Raw genomic sequence first — 15346 nt, 5'->3', positions numbered from 1 at the left:
ATGTGTCTACATCCCTGCTCACCTCTTCTTCCGGAGGCCGGAGCTTGTCCCTATGCCACCAAGAAGGAGAAATCAAACCTCCCGTTCCTTGGCAAGGTGGGGAGGAAGTGAGTGGGGAGAAGTGGTTGAAGGGCAGACTGATTACGTCCACATACTTTTATTATGTGTCCCAGTCCTTGCAGACACAGACAGATTATTATAGTGATGTAGGAGCCTGAGTGAGCGGTACCTGCAAAGGCAGTGGGAATACAGAGGAGGGAGTGCCAATCTCTGCCAGGCGGCACAGAAAGAGGCAGGAAAGGCTTCACAGATAACATCTAAGCTGAGTGTTGAAGGATAAATAGAAGTTTTGCAGATAGAGAAGGGGGAGAGGGCACTTCAGGTGGAGAGGATTGGCAGGTGCAAAGGCCCTGAGGCAGATGATGGATGAACACAAAGGGAGGAAGGGGAGCAGAGCTGGGAGCCTGGTGTACTATTTTGTGTAGATTTTATTCTGCTTCATATTGTAGCTATTCGTTCATTTGTCTGTTTCCTCCTCTAAAATGTCAGTGCCTTGTTTGGGCGGGTTGGGGGAGTGGGGTAGGGTGATCTTAGCCTTATTCAGGTCAGCGTCCCCAGCTCTTAGCACCAGCCTGGCACTTAGCACGGGTTCAATAAGTGGCTATTGGATTGAGTTGAATGTTTAAGATGGATGTGGGGAGGGGAAATGGAGAGAGGCAGCTTAGAGTGGAAACCAGTGCTGAGAGACACAAGCAGGACTCAGAGGGACACGGGCCAATCCCAGTCGCTGGAGAATGGATAACAGTCAGGCGTTCCAGACGCTGTCTCCCCAGCTACAAACATTCCCTGCGTCCTGAACCACGGGGATGTGGAATTAAAGGTGAAAAGCAACATTTCCCTGTGCGGAGCAGACAACGACTTGTCCTGCTCTCCCTGGGGCCTGTGGGACCTGGAGGGAGCAGGGCACACCAGAGTCCCCTATAGGGTGGTGGGGGTCACAGGACAGAGGCTGTTTTACTCACCAGCACTGGCCGCAGCATCCACGAAAGTGCCGTCCCCCCGGTTGTGGAAGAGGAAGTTGGGCCCGTTCTCGTTGTCGCAGAAGATGTCTGAGGCACTGCTGCTGAGGATGGGGCCCACGCTTACGCCCCGGCCACCTGGGAGAGGACAGCGACTCTCACTAAGCAGCAGAAGCAAAGCCCCAGGCCCGCGTGGAGGATGGGGGCCGTCTCAGAGGCCCATGAGATGCTGCTATGGTGATGCCTCTGAAGAGGTGGGGGTGGGGGGGCGGGGAGGGGCGGATTCCGACATTCCAGATGCTTCCTGGAGCCCAGATCTGGGCTCACGGTTCCATAAACCAACGTGGAGGGTGACTGCACTGATGATGAGGCAAGTGAGGAGGAAGATGGAGTTACTTTGTGCCAAAGGAATGATTCCATGAGCTGAGGAACACAGAGGCCACCACACAGAGCCTTCTCTTCCCTTTGGTAGCCGAATTACACTAATCCTAAACCCATCTCTACCTGCAACATTTTGATCAAGTCACAGATTTCGTGACAGCCCCCAGCCTTACCCTGATCACACATATGCTGGTCAAGATACTGGGTGTGTTCCTGTTCTAAGGACCTATAGAAACAGGTTCCAGCCACAGGTACAGGGATGCTTACTTTGTTTTGCTTGATGTAGGAAACAAATGCGAGCACCTGACTGTCCGTCAACAGCGATGCAGAATGGATTACGGTGCATCCATATGACGGACTATTCTGCAGCTACTAAAAAGACTGTGTAGATCCATGTGTATTGACTTGGAGGAATGCCCATGACATATTGTTAAATGAAAAAGCAATTCGCCAAGTAATGGTACTGTGTGATCTTATTTTTATTTTTTAGAAAAAGGAAAACAAATGATATTTCTGAATAGATGTGTTTGTGCAAACTTGTTTTTGAGTTTGGGGAAGAGTGGGGAAGGCCACACTCCGAGCTGTGCACATTGGCTGCCCTGATGGGGTAGGATTTAGGGAGGGAAGGAGAGACAGTATGTTGGCCTTTTTTGGGAATGTTTGTATTGTTTGGTTTATTGTAACAAGAACTGCTTCTGTAGTTTGAAAGGAAAAAATCCAACAAGGTGTATATTTTTTAAGAAAGAAAGAAAGCAAGCCAGCTCTACGTTAGGGTTTGAAATGCCCAAGGTCAATGTGGACATGTCACCAAGTCTAACCTTAAGGTGTCTTGAACAAACCACCCCCAACCAGTGAGTTTCAAATAAAGCCCTGAAAGCCTCCCCTCAGCCTCACTCCTACCCCAAGTATGGTGTAGAAAACAGCCTGACCAGGAGCAGGACATGGATTCTAGTCCCAGCTTGGTTTTTTTCCAAGTTGTGTGACCTTGGGCAATTTACGTTACCCGTTTAGTCTCGTTTTTCTCATCTGAAAAATGCAGATAGCGTGACCTGCCTTCCTTTTCTATTTCAGGGTTTTTGAGAGAATCAAATGAGGTGAGAAAAATAAGAGGATCAAATGATGTTAAAGGTCTTTGTGAATCCTACAACCTTGCTACTAAGGTGTATCACCTGTGGGCTTGTTAGAAATGCAGAATCTCAGGTCCCTACCCACCCAAACAGGACCCCTGGGGGGTTTATGTGAGCAGTAAAGTTTGGAAAGTGCTGCTCTGAAGGGCTGTTCAGTACAATGAGAGAAGTTATTAGAGCACCCAGAATGTGATTTTTTAAAAAAATAAATGAGCACTCAGGCAGACCTGAGTGATGCTGAGCCAGGTGCCTCACCAGCCCGCTTCTGGACAGGGCAGAGGTTTCCACTGTGCTAATTTGGGATGGAGGTTCTTTTGGTCCCCAGGCTCCTCCCGTCCTCTGAGATTTGTCCCTGGAGGAAATCATGGGGCCTTTCTCACCTGTGCAGGTGGAGCTTGCCCACCAGGGGACGGCTTTGGGGCCAGAGTGGGGCAAATGGCATTGCCGCAGTCATTGTTCTCCTGGTGGGGCTCCTCGTTAACACATACTAGGCCCTGTGCCCCCGGATTTCTCCCAGGTAATCTAATTAGCTCTCAAGGAGAGCTCAAGCCTCTGTAAAAATGGAGCCACTGAATCCACAATGCTCCCGGGAGTGCGCCTTCATTAGGAGAGCCCAGGAGTGGGGCAGGGTGGGAGGCTTTCAGACACCTTTCTTTTCCTAAGCCAGCAGGGAGGGTGCTGGGATACAACCTGGGCACCTCTTCTGCCCATTCAAAGAGTGCTGCTGTATATATATGCCACATCTTCTTTATCCATTCATCCGATGATGGACACTTAGGTGGAATATTACTCAGCCATAAAAAGAAACGAAACTGAGCTATTTGTATTGAGGTGGATAGACCTAGAGTCTGTCATACAGAGTGAAGTAAGTCAGAAAGAGAAAGACAAATACCGTATGCTAACACATATATATGGAATATAAGAAAAAAAAATGTCATGAAGAACCTAGGGGTAAAACGGGAATAAAGACACAGACCTACTTGAGAATGGACTTGAGGATATGGGGAGGGGGAAGGGTAAGCTGTGACAAAGCGAAAGAGAGGCATGGACATATATACACTACCAAAGGTAGGGTAGATAGATAGTGGGAAGCAGCCGCAGAGCACAGGGAGATCAGCTCGGTGCTTTGTGACTGCCTGGAGGGGAGGGATGGGGAGGGTGGGAGGGAGGGAGATGCATGAGGGAGGGGATGTGGGAACAGATGTATATGTATGACTGATTCACTTTGTTATAAAGCAGAAACTAATAAAAAAAATAGAAAAAAAAAAAAAAAAAAAGAGTGCTGCTGAGTGGCTGCTGGCAGCTGTCCCTGCCCTGGTCCTGCCAGACTCCAGCCGAGGATCAGGCTTTGGTGAGAAACCCTCGGTCTTGTCTGGGCCCCCAGCAATTCCAGGTGGGGCTCCGGGACTTGCTGCCACGCAACTCCATCCTTCTTCCACCGCTCCAGCGTCCTCCAATTTCCTCTCTGCCTCTGGCTCCCAAGCTGTGACACATTCCCTTTATTTTCTACAAGGCAGGTTATTTCCCTCTTGGACAAATTTCTAAATCTTTCTAATTAACTAATTGGGTTGGGTTGAAGCCTTGCACCATTTGTAACCTGTAATTACTAGAAAATTGCCATGGTAACCACACTACTAATTAGTGACAATTTATTGCCATGGCAACTGGACCATAACAGAGATGTTACCCACAACTCTTTCTTGGCAAGTTTGCTGCACAGTTGGGGAGCAGGTGAGTCGGCAGTTGGGGAGCCAGCCTCTTGGGCACGAGCCTCAGCAGCCTCAGGATGGAGGGCCAAACGGGGGTCTGAGGCAGGGACAGCCAGGTGCCTGCACCCCTCGCTGAGACCACAGGGGAAACTCTACTTCCAGGTCCATCATGTTAGCTCCCTTCAAACTAATAAAATCCATCCGTCTTAAGTGTAGCCTGACTCTCCCACTCTCTGCCTGGTCAATGACAGAGGCCCCTTATTCCGCAAGTATCTTCTACCTGGACCTTCCCCTCCTCCCCTAGCTCTTCCTCCTAAGTCTCTCTGTCTTCTCTGTTACACCCACCCTGTCTCCTGGCCTCCTAAGGTTTAGCACACACCTCATGGGCCTACCGGGGGCAGTTAGGAACATCCTTATTTAGCCCTGGAAAATGATGTTCCAATAGGGAGTTGAACTCCACTTTACATCAATTAATTCTTTTATACTTGAGGCAAGAACATCCTCTTGGGAGCGAGCAGTTCCCCAGTTGGGGCTGGAGAGGCACACTGGTTGGTAGGAAAGACTGGGGATCAGGAAATTCGAGCTGTGTGACCTTGGGCATGTCACTGAACCTTTCCGGCCATCTGGTTTCTCACCTATAACGCGAGACTGATAATAATAATAGCCCCTTCCCAGGCTGTCATAAATATTAAGTGAGCTGGTTTTTGGAAGGTACCTTGGAAAACGTCAGGTGCCACAGAGTCATTAGTGGGACTATTTCCCACCTGTTGGGTGAATAATATCCCTTTATTTTTCCAGCACTTTCAAGCTTCAAAGGCCTCCTTGTTCTGCAGTTGGGTGTGGATGCTGCTCCCTGCCCAGCCCTTCCTGAAGGCTTCTCACTCCGCCCACCAGGCAGGGTGGAAGAGGTGGTGACAAGGGAAAATGCTTCCCTACAGCCCCCTCTTCCTCCTGCCACATTCTGACACCCCCTCTGATCCGCTCAGTGGGCCTGAGCCCACGGGGCAGCCTCGCTTACCCTTAAGAACTGCACCCCTCAACCTCTGAACCCCTACACTTGGGAGATGTAGACCCAAGTCCAATCAGGGTGCAGACAATCCCTCTCTTAGACTAAATCAGGGCAGCCCTCGGGCTTGGGGGTGGGGAAGGGAAAGAGAGGCTGCAGGGAGCGGGGCGGGTGCATATGCTGCGGGAACCGTACAGCAGAGGGCCCGGGAGGAAGAGGCAGGGGATTCGCGGTGCTGAGGAAAGGCCTCTAGGGGCTGCCCGGTCCCTGCACCTCCTCTGGAGGCAGGAACTTGGGAAGTGTGCCCTCCAGGCCTTGGTCTCCCTCCGTGAAGGGGAGGACCTTGGGGAATGAGAAGATCTGCAAGGCTCCTTCCAGCTCTACTTTTCAGTGCATCCTCCTGGGCCCCTCTACAGTCTGCACCATGGGGGCTCCGCGGCGAGGCTGTCAGACAAGGAAACTGGACCTGTGGGACTATTCTGCTGATTAATGATTCTAGTGGACGCTAAGGCCTGCAGGTTGCCGAGAACATCCAGGATATTGTAAAAGAATAGCAAAGCACTGGAACACGCAGGGGTGGAGGAATGGACAGTGTGTGTGTGTGTGTGTGTGTTGGAGAAGGAAGTGTGAGAAGGGCGGGATGATAACCGCCTAAAGTTCCTGAAAATTCTAACACAGAATCATACTGGTGGTGTTGCTACCCCCGGGTCCTCTGAGAGTGGTCCAGATGCTGGGCAGGGTTCCGAGTGTACTGGTGTGGAGGGTATCAGACAAGGACATTCCCACTCACCCCTAATCCCTCTGGTCTGTCCCTGCAGGACATTGAGGGAGATGGGGTGGCAGGAGGACAGGCTCCATCATTTGTCCACTGGTGGGGATTTTCAAACCTTGGGCACCTGGTGGGTACAGGAGGGAAGTCGCTCCTCTCTGTGTGCCCACCCCCCGAGGCAGGGAGGGGGCTGGAAGTAGCTGTTTCACGAGAGAAGGCAGGAAAAGGAGGGGCAGGAATAGCTCCAGTTCAGTCCTGTGTCCTAGGTATCATGCACGATTCACTTCACCTCATCATTTTCTAGGTGAGGAAACCGAGGCTCAGGGAGGCATAACTGCAGCCAGCAGGCAATGCATCACAGTTGAAACCCACGTCTGAGTGACCCCAGAGCCACTCTCTCCCCACAGCATGCTCTCAAACATTTCTACTCAAGTTCCCTCTCAGCAGAAGAGGGATCTGTACTCCTGGTAAGGTCCAGAATGGCCAGCCATAGGCTTGACATTAAAAGAAAAAATACTCTCTTGTTTTAGCTGAAGAAAATGTGTACCAAGATTGCATTTGTGTTCTATAACATCTGTGTTTGCTTTGAATAAAAAGTGATGTCCCTCCCTGTCAATCATCTTATGCTTCTGACACTCTGTGTTTCCTGGGGCTTTGGTGGGCCTGTGGCTGTACTCCCAGGGGGTCCTGGGCCCTGGCTGAGGAGCCTGTCACTCTAGCCCTGCCTGTCCCCAGCTGACAGGTCTGGCTGCACTCCCACTGAAAGGCCAGCACTGCCTGGGAACCCGGGAGACTCTGAGGCCCCCACTCTGCCACCCCGGGTCACCTCTCTGGAGCGGCTGGTAGGGGTCCTCCAGAAGGCCTCAGCTGGGCTTTAGGCATCTCTGTCTCCTCCAATAATGACTTCCTATAAATCAGATCTGCCCTCTGCTTTGTTCTACACTGCTCCCAGCCAACAGCAAAACTCCCCACCCAATATCATAAATCCACCTTCATTTTCTTTCCAAATTTCTTTTAAGCCTTCTTTAATCACCACCTTGCAGCCTGGACAGATGCTCCCTAAAAGGGTGAGGCCAAATTGCAGAGCTCCTGGGGAGGAAGTAGAGGCCAGGGGGAGGCAGGGTCCAGAGTGAAGAAGGGAAGAGAGATGGATTCCAGTGGGAATAGGGCTGAAGATGCCCACGCCTGTGCCCAGGACTGGAGGACATGCCAGGAGACACATGCAGAATACCTCCAGGGCAGGGGTTAGTCCTGCTTGCTTTGTGCTTCCCCCTGGGCTCCCTTCACCCAGGAGATGCCCAGCAGAGGGTCCTGGCATCCTTCCTTCAGAACCTCAGAGGAGGGTGTTGATGTCTGCTACACTCGGTGGGTACTGCCTGTGTGCTAGGCCCTGTGCCAGGCATACTCTATGTTTATCTCCTTTAATACCCCCATTTTTCAGGTGAGAAAACTGAGGCCCAGAGAGGTTAAGAAGTTGCCCACTGCTGCCTGGGCAGGAGGACATGGTGGAGGCAGGATCTTCACCCAGTACTCTGGCTCCAGATCCTGTCCACTTAGCAGCTCTGCTCGACGGCTAGTTCAAGGTCCTCAGAGAGGCTATGGGACGTTCCTGAGATCATTCGGGGCCAGAGAAGCAGTGCAAACTTTTTGGTCCCCACCTTCCCCCACCTTGAGTTCCTGCCTGGCTCTCTCATGGGGAGAACTAGTTCTCAGGATTCCCATGCAGGGCAGTTCAGGGTCCAAGAGACTGCAGGCAGCTGGGGGCTTGGAGAACCAGGAACCACGGGGGAGTGGCCTTCCCTCTGCTCAGCTCTGCACCAGCGGCTCTGGCTGCGCCACGCTCCAGGGGCCCTCGAGTCCCCCGAGAGCGGGCGCGCTGGCCGCTAGATGGCACTGTGACCCAGTAGAGCGGCGGCCGCCGGCAGAATCCAGAGTCTGGACAAGATGCCTCCCCCGCTCCTCCCGCGGAGCCCGACAGCCCGGTGCGGGCTTCGCCATTACCCGGCCTGCAGACCGGGATGCCCGGGCCAACCCCCTGCTGCCCTGCGCAGCCCAGGCCAGGCAGCTGTTTCAGCCAAAAAAACAAAAACAAAAACAAAAACACAAAAAAACCAGGAGCCGCAATTAAAGTCCGGAGGGCCAATCCCGGGGGCTGAGTTTTCGGTGGTCGTGCCCCTTCCTCTTTCACCGACCCCTTCTGTCTTGCAGGCTGGAGCAGGATTCTCAAGCTGGAGGTCATCAGAAAGGTCAGCTGGTTGTGGCAGTTTAGGCCTCAGGGGCCGGGGCTCTAAGTGCTAGTTTCTCTGCAAACCTCCTGTGTGACCTTGGGCAAGTCTCTTCTCCTCTCTGGACCTCAATTTGTTCTTTTGCAAACAGGAGGTTTTCCAGGGTCTGTCTGGCAGATGGGTGTTGTGTGCCTTGGCTCCGGGGACCTGCAGCTCTCTGACTGCACATCTGGCCATGGCTTGCTTCCCTCACTGCCTGCGTCTCTCCCCCCTCCCCAGGCCCCAGGGCACCAGCCTGGAGCTGAGCACTGGCCACGTGGCAGAGCCTCGGCAATCAGACCGGGCTCTGGTGGTGGCCCTTACATTTGGGGTCCATTCCTGGGGCTCAGGAGGTTGCTCTGGCCTAGTTTTCCAGCCAGATGTCCACGTGTTGTGAACAGAGTGATGACGGGGGCTGCACGGTAGCATTGGGGGGCTTGGAGGGCAGGGGAAGGGTGGGCTGGGGAAGGCGGGCAGACAGAATAGTAACTTGGTGGGCCAAATAGGTTCTTGTCAGCCAAAGCTGCTCTACAGTGTCCTCTGGGCATGCCAGCTGCCCTGGCCTGCCTGCATGCTCCACGGAAACTGCTGTCCCTTCCTTGAGCTGCCCCGTCCTTCCAGCACAGCCTGGCACAGTTGGCTGGTGCCCCTATCCCCACCCTGTGCTCCTCAGTGGTCTCCTCTTCCTTCCCTTCCTTCCTTCCCTGGTTCCTGCCAGCCCTTCTGCCAGCCCCACCAGCGTGAACGGTGTCCTCTTTATGCTCACATCCAGCCCCAACCTTCTGAATTCTTTGATTCTGTGTATAACCCTCGCTCCCAGACCTTGCCTCCCTTCCAGCTCATCATTTTCAAGTGCTTCAGCTCCCCAGTCTACCCTCCTTCTCCTGCAGATCAAGGCACTTAATTGCCAAACCAGCCCAGTGCATAGAACTGGGAACTGTTCAGAAAAATTGTCTGCACAAGTCGAGGCTGAAGCTCCTGCATGTTTATTCTTTTTCCCAGGAAAACATGGTTTATTGCTGACATTCAGCCTCTCTGCTGCACGTTCCCAGGCAGAGCTCTCGCGCATTCTGATGGAGCTTGAGCTGTGCAAACTGTTTTATTGTCTAGCCATTTGTTCCCACAAACTTTGTCAGACAGGTCAACATCAATCTCTCCCTCTCACTGAGGTGCAGAGCTGGCTGGAGAAAGGCATGGTCAACTCAGGGGTGGCTGTGACAACCCTTTCTGGGTAGGACTTTGAGAGGATGCCACCACCCAGGTGTCTGGAGGCAGGGGGATGGCCCAAATGACCCTTCAAGGATCCTTCCAGCCCCCAAATTTGGATCCAGGCCAGCTGCCACTTGGAAGTCTGTAGTGCAAATTGGGATGGATATATCGGGAAGGTCAACCACTGAGGGAATTTCTACACCCAAAGTGCAGGTTGGGTGTGAGTGAGGCCAGAGTTCACGTGAGAAGCTGTGTACACCTCTGGCTTCCTGATTTTTGGCACCCTAAACAGGAACTGGATTGCTCTGCCATCAGCAGTCCATTGGCAGATTATCAGAGTTTAGTCAGCAGCCGTGCTGGAATTAGAAAAACAGCCTTCCCTAGAACGATCTCCCTGTCAGAGACTCAGACAATAGGTCCCCCATCCAGAAAGACGTGCGGGGAGCGTGACTTCAAAAAAAGTGCTGGAGAGGCTTTGGAACAAGAACACAATTCTTTGAGCTCAGTTATCTGAGACGGGACCCAGCTGAAGCTTAGGGATTTAGCACTCAATTCCTGGCCGCTTATGTGTAGGTAAATAATTTCATCTGCTGTTTGGCAATAAAGAATGCTTTAAATCTTGGCCTCTGTGATTTGTCAGTTTTCTCCTACAGAACCTGTTCACCCATCATTTGGGTTACAGCAGGGAATGGGGCAAGAGGTTCCAAGGAGAGGAAGAGGTGGTGATGTTCTTGGCTATGTCTGACGTCACCCACTGGGCGCCCCCCCCCCCCCCACAAAGCCCACCCCTGCCAGATGTCTCATCATCTGGAGAGGTCGCGTGGGAAGAAGCCGTCTATGGGTGGTGGGATGGAATAAAGCCTTCATCCTTCCTCCCCAGGGACCCAAACCCACCCTCTCCGGTGGTCTCTGATGTATTAGACTCAGCCTTGCAGGGTTCCAGCCCCCAGCCCCTCCAGCCCCTCCAGCCCACAGCCCCCCATGTCACTCCGCCTACCTGTGTATTTGCTGACCCCAGCCTCAGCAGCGACGTCTCTGAGCGCCAGAATGCCTCGGGAGAGGTCACTGGCCTCCGGATCCATTTCAATGAGGGCGTCAGGGCCCACATTACCATAGGCGTAATTGGCGATGTAGATGGAGTAGCGTCCGGAGCCCTGAGGAGGAAGGGAAGGAGGGTAGGTGAGCAGGACCACGGAGCGGGGCGGGGGTGGGGGCAGAGAGCAGCTCCCCCGCTCCTCTCGCAGGACCATAGCTCTTTCACAGGTTCGGTCTCTGCTCCCGGGGTCTGGCGTGCGTGACCTTGCACGACACAACTCCAGAGGTGCTTTTCATAGAGGCTATGAAGTGCACGACACCCCCAGAGTCCTACAGCAAAGCGGCCCCGCTTTTCCTTCCATCCTGTTCCAGAAGAACATCCCTCCCTCTCCTCCACAACCACCTTTTTATAGACAGTTTTCTAATGTGCCTTCTCCTCCAGCTGAGCTCTCTCCAGCTGCCAGCCGGGGTAGCTGCTCAATAAATATTTGCTGATTGATTGATCTACCAATTCCCATTATTCTCCGTCTCGCTCTCCCATTCTAGCTCGCTCCAGCAAAGATGACAAGCAAATTCGTGAGCCATCTCCCTGCCCCACCTCCACCCTGTACTTCTTCACTCCTCCACTTGGGTAGCTCGATAGGCTCGGCTACGCCAGGCTCCTCCTTCCCACTTCCACCCCCTTGTTTTTCCCACGTTACCAGAAAGAAATAGTATATTGCTTCTGCCTTTATAACATTGTCTCAAATATGTATGTATATTTTCCCCTTTGCATCCAGGAGAAGCCCTGGGCACCAGCTCCTTGCTGTAGGCATTCTCTTCTCTAGTCCAAGACACGGCCGATGAAAGATTCTTTCCTGCCTGTTATTATAATGGTGCTATTTCTTCAATGGATGCCTTCTTTCCCCCAGGAGATCCACACAATTTCTCAATCAGTTTTCTAGCTTTCCTCTTATCCCTTGCAGCATTTCCCTCCAATTAACCAGACAGTACATATTTCTTGAGCTCTAACGATGTGCAAGGTGCTGGGGTGTAAATGTACTTAAGACCAAGTCTTTGTCCTTAGGTTGCCTATAGTCTAGTTTAAAGGAAGCCGACAAGGACCTGCTGTATAGCACAGGGAACTATACTCAGTATTTTGTAATAACCTATAAGAGAAAAGAATCTTAAAAAAATAGATATATATGTATGTATAATTGAATCACTTTGCTGTACACCTGAAACTAGCACAACATTGTAAATCAACTATACTTAAATAAAAAATAAAAGTAAAAAAAAAAAAAAAAACCGAAGGAGGCTATAAACACAAAACAACCCAGGAAAAACAGCTGAATTTAAGACAGCAAAGTGTGCTGTCACCCGCCTCTTTTCAGCCCTCTTTGCTTTCTTCTATTTCTCGTCCAGTGGTCCCGTGAGAGCCCCCTCTCACCTAACTGGTCACTTTATCCCTTCTTTGGGACCATTTTCTTTGGGGAAACTGATTAAGAGCCACTTGGGTCTAACAGGTGGGTGAAGCCAAGGAAGGAGCTCAGGGTCTCCTGGCGGAAGCAGACGCATCAACAATTATATGTCTGATTGAGTGTGTACAGGGTTTCCTGGGTGCACAGAAGAGGGGCTCTTAACCCAGAGGAAGGGCACCTAGCCATGGGGAGTTCAGAAAAGGCTTTCTAAGAGAAGTCTTGGCCAGGTGAAGTGCAGGGGAAAGAACCTTCCAGGCAGAGATGAGACAGAGAGTGATGAATGTCGGGAAGCCACAGACAGTTCGTCCAGTGCTGTCAGAAGGTCGAAGCAAGGTGGGGCTTGTCGGGGGAGGACGCTGGAGAAGGTGGCCGACCTGTTCTGTAAAGACTTCTCGGCCCCTTCATTTTTGGTTCCCTGAGTCTCTAGCCTGCTACCTGGGAATCGATGCTTTACAAGTCTTGTTACTCAAAGTGGTCCCTGGACCAGCAGCATCCATGTCATCTGGGAGCATGTTAGAAATACAGACTCTCAGGCCCCAGCCCAGACCTGCTGAATCAGAACCTGCATTGCCACAAGATCCCCAGTGATCCCTACACAAAAATGAAGCTTGAGTTGCACTGCTTTACAGCATGGTTTTGTGATTAGGGGAGAACTTTGAAAGGTTCTTGCCCATCACACGAACTTGGTATATGCGTGTGGAATGGCTGGATGAAGAGAGAATGAATGGGGACAAAGGGGAAAGTGCACCACCACCGTGACGCTTCCTGACCCTACCAGCTGTTAGCAATCTCATCGGCAAATGGGCAATTAAGCTCAGATGAACTGAAATGCACTCTGCTAGAAATTAGGATATTTATAAAATTCAGTTATACCTAGTTCCTTACTTCAGTGTATTGGGTTAACAGAAAAACATAGATGTGTTACAGTTATAGAAGACTGCAGAAATTCACATGTGAACTTGACCACAATAATTCTGGGAGGGGGAGCTAGTTCCACGGGAAGGAAGGTGTTTCTGCAGCTTTGGGTCCAGGGCAGTGCGTCTCACCCTGTAGCCAACCTCAGAATCACCTGGGGGGCTTATGAAAACATGGATGTTGGGTCCTACCCCGAGTTTCTGATTCAGGAAGCCCCAAGAATCTGCATTTCTAACAAGTTCCCAGGTGAAGCTGGTGCTGCTGTTTCAGGAACCACACTTTGAGAACCACTGGTCTGGGGCTGTCAGTCTGGACCCTGGTCACAGCTCTGCCCCTAACTGGCTCTGTGCCCTTGGGCAGGTCCCTCACCCACTTTGGCCGTACCTCCTCACGTGTTAAGTGGGAATCATAACCCCCCTGCTTCCTGGCAGGGTTGCTGAGAAGATGAACTGAGACAACGCATGTGAAAGGTCTTTGAAAAGATAAAAATGCTATATAAACATGAGGCATAATCATTATCGATCAGGGAACGCTTCTTGTAAGAGATCGGCTTTGAGCTGGATCCAGGAAGGTGGATGAGTGATGAGGCACCTGAAGATGAAGGGCAGAGGTGTTCCAGGCTTGGGACAGAGAACGGATGAGGGCTGCGAGGGGAGCGGGAGAGAACGGCACACACCGTAGGGGTTGAGGCTATTACCTGGTGCGAAGCTGTCAAACTTTAGCATAAGTCAGAGTCACCTTTGGGCCTAGTTGAAACCCAGGCTGCAGGGTCCCATCCCCAGGGGCTCTGATTGGTAGGCCTGGAGGGTGGAGTGGGGTAGGACCTGAGAATTTGCATTTCTAACAATGCTGATGCTGCTAGTCCAGAGCAGGTATGATACCAGGCCCCAGGTAGGGGTTGTGGGGCTGAGGAAGGAGTAGGTCAAACGTTGTAATAGAACCTGGGGTTAGAAATGTGTATCTGATACGGGTTTACCCAGAGGCAGGGCTGCAGGGAGGTAAAAGGCATCTGATTATTTTCAGCCAGGCAGGGCTCAATTCCTGCCTTTGCCTGACACTTACTGTTGTGACCAAGATCAGGTAGCTTACTGCTAGAAGCCTTAGTTTCCCTATCTGTAAAATGGGGATAATGATAACATGTACCTCATAGGCTTACTTTGAGGATTCAGTAAGATGGTACCTGGAAACCACTTAGCACAGAGCTTGGTACGTGGCCAGTTTAACAAGCGTTAGCTATTATTATATTATTATTGTTTTGTTGTTAATATTATATTCTTAACATTATGATTGCTCTTGTGTTTTCCCAGACCACACTGCATCTCTGTCTCTCAACTTCCACACTGGCATTGACCTCTCCACAGTTCTCAGGCCTCAGGGGTTGCCAAGGTGGTGGCTGGACACAGAAAGTAGCCCCTCTCCTGGTGGCAGACCAGCTGTGTGGGCGTTTTCTAGTTCCCTGAGGCTGGGCCTGAGTAGGGAGTGAGCAAGCCGCTAAGTGCCCGCCTCCTGTGCTTCGTGCAGAAGTGACTCTTTTTCCTTTCTCTTTTTGCACTTCACACGGTGCCTCCCTCCTGTGGTTAAGTGCGTTGGTGTTCAGATGACCTTGTTAGGACAGAGCCAGTCTCTTTGTGATTAACCTTCAGGCCCTCCCACCAGTGCTGAGAAGATTCCTGCCTTAGCCGAGTGTGGCAGCCCTCGTCCTGAAGGGGCGAGACAGGAAGCCAGGAGGAGACACGGGAAGAGGCCCGGCAGCAGCACGGTCAGGCCTGGTGCCCCCCAGAACCCCCAGTCCCTGGGGCCGCTCGCTGAGCTGCCTCCCGGTTTCCTCCCACCAGGAGGGTCAGGTCAGGGCCAAGTGTGGCTTCACAGCCCAGCCTGGTGCTCTTCCCAGCACCAGCTTGATAAGAAATAAGTATTTATACCTGGCACCTGCCTTCTCCCAAGGCCTGGAGGCCCCTGCTGTGAAGATTCACGCTGAATCCCCAATCCCCTCGGTGCCATCTCAGTCCCCAACTCAGTCCCGAAATGAGCTGGCCCCCTTGTGCCTGTCCCCAGAATGGGGGCCAGAGATGCTCCCATGGAAGCTGGGCAGCAGCTGGGTCCCTGATTTAGTGAGGACTGTTTCGTAAAGCCAGGGAGGGGGCGGCAGGGAAGCAGGTGACAGGAGGGATAAATCACCTCCACTCCACGCTCTGGCTCTGGCTGCGTTGGCCGGGATGCACGCCCGGGGGTGGGGGGTGGGCGCCCCACAGGGCAGATGGCTGCAGCTGCTCCCACCCTCCCCACTCGGCCTTTCTCCCCCACACTCCGAGTTGAGCACCTGTGTGCCGGGTGGACTAGCCGGGTGGGAAAGGATTGATGGAGCTATGGATTAACTAAAGTACTTGTACATTCAGGCAACCCTCCACTCACCCACCCACGAGCCACTTTGCTTGTGCCTTCATTTGTTCCA

At 52.2% G+C, this 15346-nt stretch overlaps 1 protein-coding gene across 1 annotated transcript in view; it reads right to left on the bottom strand.

The window, feature by feature from the left end:
• CRTAC1 (cartilage acidic protein 1) overlaps window positions 1-15346 on the bottom strand; it is a 118826-nt gene that overhangs the window by 24279 nt on the left and 79201 nt on the right. Inside the window, exons 4-5 of the mRNA XM_060109760.1 lie at window positions 10482-10638; window positions 1023-1157 (exon numbers count right to left, since the gene is read on the bottom strand). Coding sequence (XP_059965743.1) covers window positions 1023-1157; window positions 10482-10638 — 292 coding nt within the window. The remainder of the gene's footprint in view (window positions 1-1022; window positions 1158-10481; window positions 10639-15346) is intronic.

Source organism: Mesoplodon densirostris, chromosome 1 (assembly GCF_025265405.1).
Source record: "Mesoplodon densirostris isolate mMesDen1 chromosome 1, mMesDen1 primary haplotype, whole genome shotgun sequence".
Taxonomy (NCBI): domain Eukaryota; kingdom Metazoa; phylum Chordata; class Mammalia; order Artiodactyla; family Ziphiidae; genus Mesoplodon; species Mesoplodon densirostris.
Note: the sequence above shows the minus strand (reverse complement) of the source record. Positions and strands in the feature narration are given on the sequence as shown.